At 36.2% G+C, this 7,642-nt stretch overlaps 1 protein-coding gene across 1 annotated transcript; it reads left to right on the forward strand.

Moving 5' to 3' along the window:
- The first annotated feature begins 667 nt into the window (after positions 1–667).
- On the forward strand, positions 668–4,016 carry LOC142106552 (C-X-C motif chemokine 10-like). The gene is made up of 4 exons (XM_075189551.1): positions 668–792; positions 933–1,056; positions 2,777–2,857; positions 3,481–4,016. Exons 1-4 carry the CDS (start codon positions 732–734, stop codon positions 3,527–3,529), a joined length of 315 nt encoding a protein of 104 aa, XP_075045652.1. The 5' UTR covers positions 668–731; the 3' UTR covers positions 3,530–4,016.
- Positions 4,017–7,642: the final 3,626 nt, after the last annotated feature.

The raw sequence follows: 7,642 nt of genomic DNA on the forward strand, positions 1-7,642 counted from the left end.
AGAAATATGCTATTCGTCAAGCCCCGCCCCTTCTGTCTTCACACGATCAACTCTCCTCTGGGATCTCCCAGAGGACAGCATTCAAAAGTTGGTAAGTATGAGCCTCAAGCACTATGCGCTAAAATTTAACTTAACATTGACATCCATAGATGTGCTCATTTCTAACTTGCTCTGTCCATCATGGATTTGTTTAGTTTTTTTTGAAGATTACTGTAAATAAAACTAAACAAACTATTTACATTTATTTGGTCAAAAAAATAAGTAAAATTCACTTTTAACTCAAAAATATTTTTGATATTTATTGTTAATGTTTAACCGTTTAATAATTGTTAGATTTTCAGTAAATTACGAAGGATATCTCTGAAAGTTTAATATCCATAAAAGTAAACAGAAAATCTTGCTAAAGGTATATGAAATAGCTGTAAATGCACCGTTTACAAGAAAACCATGAATTGTCATTCATATCATAAACCAAGTAGTATGATAGTAATTTCCCCAGGGCAAGAAAAGATTAGCTGACATAATTCCTTGGAGTCTTGGACTCACATTACACTTTCAGTTTTGACTGGCTTTTCTCACAAGCGGAATTGTTTAAAGGAAATGTTGCAAACATGGACTTCCCCTCACACCATTAAACAGTGATGTAATTCAGCATATATAAACAGTCTAATGTTACTCCAGGCAGCAGTCACAGCTAACTTATTAGAAAACTTTCTACTTCAGCTGTCATCATGGACTGCAAGTGTACTGTCATCGTTTGTGTTCTCCTGCTCTCTGCTACACTTATACAAGGTACAGTCATTAAGTCTCTATTCTGCTAACAGGTCATTAACATAACATACAAAGGAATTATAAGAATAGTTATTTGCATGTACACTTATTATGTTTTTGCTTTTGTATTAACATGCACTTATCTTTATATTTTAATTCAGGATTTGCAGCACCACGTGGGAGCCGTTGCAAATGTAAGAGCGTTTCCAAAAAGCTTAATACTAAGAAGATAATAAAGTTGGAAGTTTTCCCAACAAGTTCTAAATGTGAAGTTGAAGAATATGTGTAAGTAAACTTTTCTTAAACTGTTTTGTCACTCGAACAAATATAATGTTATCATTTGTATAAACCACAAAAATTCTAATAGTTTACTCAGACACTTTATTGTTGCTATTACTGATGCAAATCTATCATTTAGAGTTATACTGAAGTTAAAGGTAATAAGTAAGATACAATACCTCCTACATTTTATCTTGCTTTGCTCCTACATTTTATTTATGTTTTGTTACTGTAGCATCTGTCATAATGAATATTTAATTTATTGATCCTTATAAATTTAAAAAAAATGTAAAATTGTAGATTAAAATAAATAAAGCAGATATTTTTACTATAAAATTCTGCATACTAAAAGTGCCTTTCCTGTTATTATTTTAATGTAGATATAGAATATTTGTTGTTTTGCTGCATGTTTAATGGTGAAATTATTAAAACTGCAGATCAGTCTCATATGCCGGAAAATCATGCATGTCAAATTTTTTAGTACTTGGGGCTGACTCATGGGGGTATATTTACTAAACTGATATAGTGGAGATGTTTCCTATAGCAGCTAATCAGATTCTAGTCATTATTTATTTAGTACATGCTATAAAATGACAACTAGAATCTGATTGGTTGCTCTAGGCAACATCTCTGCTTTTTCAAACCTGCAGTTTAGTAAATATACCCCATGGTTTCAGCCACTGCTCTACTGACTAAAGGCAAATCCTAAAACCGTAGTTTAAGGCCTTGATCACACTTGTACTTGTCATGCATATTTTCATACATGTAAAATGCAGTAAGATTAGTCAACAAGACGTTTCATGGGGTTTTTCTTTGGATTACAATTTATCTGAACAACAAACAGTGCACTTAGTGTAGCCAAGTAAGTGCCATTTTATCTTGCATCCTCGAGAGGTGCACACATTGGGGCTGATGCAGAGTTGGTTGCAAAGTGGGCATAAATTACTTTAAAAAGTGCAATAAAAATAGCATATTTCTGCCCACATGCAGAGTCGTACACACCTTGAGATGCGTCCAGTTCCCCATTGACAGCATGTGCGCTTGGTTTACACCAAGTTGTCATCATCAACATGAATTTGCACCTGACCTGAGCCACATTTGCGTGAACTTTCACTTACTTTACTTGGTCTGCATTTGCATGCTGCTTCCCTCTCCAGTCGTAAGTGCCAGATACATGCAAATCTGCATTGGCACATATGTGTACGTTATCTTTGTGAGCATGCCCAGTGAAAACTTGCTCAACTCATGCTAAGCAAACCTGCATACGTTCAAATCTGCATTACGCCACTTTAGTCCAGTAGTCCTCACCCTGTCCTCAGCCTTTGCAAACAGTGTATGTTTTGTTGATTTCTTTCTTAAGATAATATGTGGATTGAACACTGAAGCAACCAACTTGACTTAGTCAGCTGTGATCATTTGAGGAGAGCCACAAAACATTCAGTTATGCTGTGCATGTTAAGGGACAGGTTTGAGGGCCACTGTTGTAGGCTGATAAAAACTACGTAAGTGGTTATGAATCCTGTTTGTACTATGCTCTTATTACTGTATGGAGCAAAGTATATCTATTACTTTTTCACATAAATTTGAGGACTATGGGACTAGGAAAATTAAAATAATTGTCAGTGCTACAAATACTACCCTGGTGTATGTGGCATTATATATAAAATGTGGTTATGTATCTAAATTAGCATATATTTTAACATGTTTTATTCCCATTACATTACAGAGCTACCATGAAAGGATCCAGAAAAATTAAATGTGTCCTTTATAGTAAACAAGTAAAAGCTATACTGAGTGGAAAACTTAAGTAAGTATTTATAATATAGTATATAACATACTATAATATTTGTAGTATTGTACATAGAATGCTATTATACAACATACAATGAACCAAAAAGTGGACCTTTTATGGAAACTGATAACAGTACCGTAACACACACAGCAAATTAGTCATTTGCTTTCATTTTCTAATCAAATTTTGCCAGTTTTTCATTTTAGAGCAAAGTGACTTAATATCGGTATAGATGAACCCCAAATTATTATTACCTGGTCGAATGACATTAAATAATTTTGCGCAATAACCACATAAGCCTTGGTATACAGTCCTTTTCTTTGACCCGTCCATTAAACAACAATATCTTTGTCAATTTGACCATTATTTATATGGCTAAACTGACATATCCAATCATTTGTCAGATGCACATTGCAGTGTCGTTAGCAAGCTTTGATCTTAGTCATGTACAAAAAAAAAGATTAAAAGACAATCCTGAGCTGATATATAGGATTTGTTATTCACTAATATCCTTTAACGTGTTTAGAAAAACCTGTATATAGAGTATAATTTAACACTGGTATTTACATCTATGTGTAGAATATTTGTGTATTAAGCAATAATCTATGACTGATATCCCATGTCTTTTGTTTGTGCAGGAACAGCAAAGATATTGAAGTAATCAGACATCCCTTAGTACAAGGTTGAGGGGAGAAAGACCATATGAGGACTGTTTCTGCCATGGAATAAATCTCTTTTATCTGACTACAACTATCACTATTTGGCAATCATATGGAAAGCTGTATTTTACAGGGTCATAGGGATCTACAATGTATTAAAATGTACATATTCTGTTTTGTATAAGCTACTAATCAGCATGTGGTAAATATTTATATATTGCCATCTGTTTTAAATGTGTATATATTTGGTTTGTATATAAAGCATAATGATCAGCAATATATATTGTTACGGTCAGTTAACTCTAATATTTTAGAGCCTATTCAGAATTTTCAGTCTGTTGTATGTACATGACATAAGAAGATAATCCTATAGAAATATAGGTTGTACTTATTGTAATAATATGTGAATATTTCTTTGTTAATTTGTAAATGCTTTATAATTGAACACATGATTATGAAATATCTGTTTGTTAAATTGTAAATTATTATTAAGAGTCTTTGTTCAGCTTCAATAAAAATGTATTCTTTCATTTCCCTGATTCAGTTAACTTTTTTAGTTTTTCGCATTACATTAACCCCTTTGTCACTGAGGCTGTTCTCACTCTTGTGCAAGAACTTATTTTGGCAGTTTTTGGGCAACATCAATAGTAGTCATTTGTTCATGCAACTCCAACACAAATTAGAACTTGTTTTTTTTAGAAGACTATGGGCCTGAGTCATTAAGAAATGTATCTGATAATTTTGTGCGTATCGTCCGCCAAATCACTCTGAGCATGCTCAGAAGCGGATGATACGCACAGAACGCAGCCACATTCAAGTTATCTTCGAGCGCAAATGACACTTACTACAGCCTACGGTTTTTAGGAGGGAATGGGGTGGGGAATGGGTATATGCACTGTACAGTAAGAGCATTCCCATGCAGCCACGTCCAAGTCAAACTGGGGCGCACACAGAAGTACGCTGGTTTTCTGCCGTATCTCTTACACTAGCTAGAGGTCTAGCCTAAATCCTGAGTCCTAGTTATGTTAGTCTTGTGTGCATGCTATAAAATGTATTTGCAATCAGGATAATTGTAAAAATGTCTGTTATTTACACTAGACATTAAATACAACCTAATAAATGTTGTCCAAGAATAAAACTAAAAACAAAAACAAAAAACATTTTTTCTTTAAATGTCCATGTATAATCATAAATGACTATAATATTGACATGTAATATTAATTGAATATATATATTTTTCTGTGCGTTCTCTTGATATTTTATACTCCACATAGGTATTGTACATATCCTGCAGTGTCTGGTCTAGTAAAGCAGAGTAAACCTACACCCATAGTCGTCACCACACGTATCTTGAGATCCGTTCCTTGTTGACTTCTGGAGTATGCAGAGCCGAGATACATGCAGTTGTAAACAAACACCTGCTGCGCTCAGTATGCGTACATTAATGACTCAGGCCCTATGTATTTTCAGAAAATATCATTACTTTGCTTATATGCCCCTAAAAAGATAATCTATGCCCAGAAAAGTAATTTTTAAATTGAACTAAAAGCAAAGGTGTGTATCTTTAGATAGATCTGATTATTACAACATGTTCCACCATCCTTGGGGTGCTTAGTGTTTTCTGTAGTGTAAAGTGTTATTGTCTGGTGATCACATGTAATCACTAAACAATAACTACTAAGGGGCCACATCATTTGAAAGAGGGACTCCCTTCTTTGAAATGAGGGTACCACTGAGTTTATTGAAGCCAGAATGGGGGAGATCCTCCCCATCCCTGGACTTCTTATACCTTCTGTAGTATAGGGTATTACTATCTGGTGATCACACATGATACAGGGATAATAACGGACCACATCGTTTGAAAGGATGTTAGAGATCAGGAACCTTTAGTGAGGTCCCCTGTTCAGGGCCATCTTTTCCATTGGGCACGATGGGCAGGTGCCCGGGGGTCCCACGGGCAAGGGGGCCCCATAAGCAGGGCTCTTAATTAGAGTAAATAATCCTGCAAAAGAAAAAACCTGCAAAAAAAACCTTCAAGGGTCACTGAGCAAGTACATCTATCTATTTATCTCTATCTCTATATATCTATATCTATATCTGTATCTCTATACATCTATATCTATATATATATATATATATATATATATATATATCTATATATGTAGGGGCCCCGATGCACTGCTTTGCCCGGGGGCCCATAATGTTGTTAAGATGGCCCTGCCCCTGTTCATCATTAGGTGCCTCTTCCTATGGCTCTCATCAACAGGAAATACTAATTGGGGTAAGTATTAATTATATTTCTGTGATTACCATGAGTGCTATGGTCAAGTGGGACTCATTCTTAGCATGGAAGGTGTTAAATAACATGAATTTATGGATTGTTATTTTAGCTTATCACTTTCTTGTTAAGCAGTACTGCATTGGCTCTGGATCATTTCTGAAAATAAATTCAGTTATCAAAAGTAAAATAAAAATAAAGTATGTGTAATCAGAAACATATTTGCAGGTGTGCTAGCACAATGGATTTGAAACTTATTAATACCCTATTTTATTTTAAAAGCAGTGGTCAGTAAGGAGTAGAATTGAGTTTTAGTAAAGTGAAGCTTTTAGTCTTACAATTTAGCAGGACTTGATAAAGGATTTAGGTCGCTCTAGGCTAATATGCTTGCAGCACCCCCTCGCCTTCCGCACTAGGCCAATAAGCAATAGGCATAAACAAAGTCGTCCATTTAAAATCCTTTGACTTTTTGGCACTTGTGACTCTTTACGCCAGAGACCAAGTGGCCCAGGCGATCCTGGAGATCTGCAAACACAATTCCTCTGCAGAAGTCCCCCTCCCCTAGCTTGGGAGGTACACAAAGCCACCATCCGTGGTACACTTATAGCTCTAGCCAGTGGGGAAACGAAAAAACTGAGATTGCATACAGATTCACTCACAGCACCACACCAACGCTCACCCAAACGAAAAACATACCACAAATTGTTAGCACTCCATGGTCATCTTAAACAGCTTCTATCAACAAAAGCAGCCAAGACTCTACTCTGGTTATACTCTGGCTTTGCCAACGCTATTGTGAGCGAGGTGATAAGGCTGATTCTAACTTGGCCCACAAGCTTAGCACGAAGAGAACCCGGAATAGGTTAACATCCATCAAAGATTCCAAAAGACACTTGCTCTATGATCCCCAAAAAATTGTAAATTCCACGCTTATTACTTTGATGTATAATGACTTTCAGACAGACAATCTCTCGAAAGATCAAACACTTCCTTGAGAAATGTCATCTACCCCATCTCTCTCAGGCTTAATTAGCAACCCTCAACACTGATGTCACTGAAGAGGAACTTAAACTAACAATTAAATCACTTAAAAATGTATTCTTAGCCATATACTGTAAAATGTTTTTCCCAGCCCTCTTGCCCATACTTCTGGAAATATTTAATTTCATTCTTCATGGCAGAAAATTTGACGGGAGCTAGCAGATATAGTGGCCATCCCTAAGAGGGCCATGACCCCCTTTTATGCTTCAGTTACAGACCCACCTTATTACTCAGTGTTGATCTCAATCTTTTCACCAAACTTACTAACAGATTAGACTCAGTCATTCTTAGTTCATGCAGACCAAATGGGATTCATCCCTGACCATCAAGTTGCAGACAACACCCACAAGATAAGTTATTTGATTCACGCTGCCAACAAGACCAAAATTCCCACTCTGGTGTTGGCCCTTGACATCGAAAAGGCTGTAGATGCATCACACACTATGGGAACTGGGCTTCCCTGGCCTCTTTCTAAGAGGTGTCTCTGCACTTTACTACAATTGTCACTAATGGCTGTTCTTCCTCTACTCTTCACATCAAAAATGGCATCAGGCAGGGGTGCCATTTGTCTCCCCTTCTCTTTGTTCTAACAATGGAACCCTTGGCAGCCACCCTTTGAAATAATCCAGATGTCACAGGTATCAAAATCGGCACCCATGATCACTAACTGAATCTAGGGACAAAAGAGAAAACTGTTTCTTTTTACTGTCATTGTGCGTTTTAACTGTATTGCATTGCTTAGCATAAGTGTACTTCCTGCTTTGCATACGCGAAATTCCAGTAGATTTGCCACGTGGTTAAACAATCGTTTTGATAGTTGTT

This window comes from Mixophyes fleayi, chromosome 1 (assembly GCF_038048845.1).
Source record: "Mixophyes fleayi isolate aMixFle1 chromosome 1, aMixFle1.hap1, whole genome shotgun sequence".
Classification (NCBI taxonomy): Eukaryota; Metazoa; Chordata; class Amphibia; order Anura; family Limnodynastidae; genus Mixophyes; species Mixophyes fleayi.

Bases quoted from the DNA above. Each gene is read 5' to 3' on its own strand.
- LOC142106552 (XM_075189551.1), top strand. From the start codon at position 732: ATGGACTGCAAGTGTACTGTCATCGTTTGTGTTCTCCTGCTCTCTGCT. The intron at 793-932 runs GTACAGTCATTA...ATTTTAATTCAG, and splicing joins CTCTGCTACACTTATACAAG to GATTTGCAGCACCACGTGGG. The intron at 1,057-2,776 runs GTAAGTAAACTT...ATTACATTACAG, and splicing joins TGTGAAGTTGAAGAATATGT to AGCTACCATGAAAGGATCCA.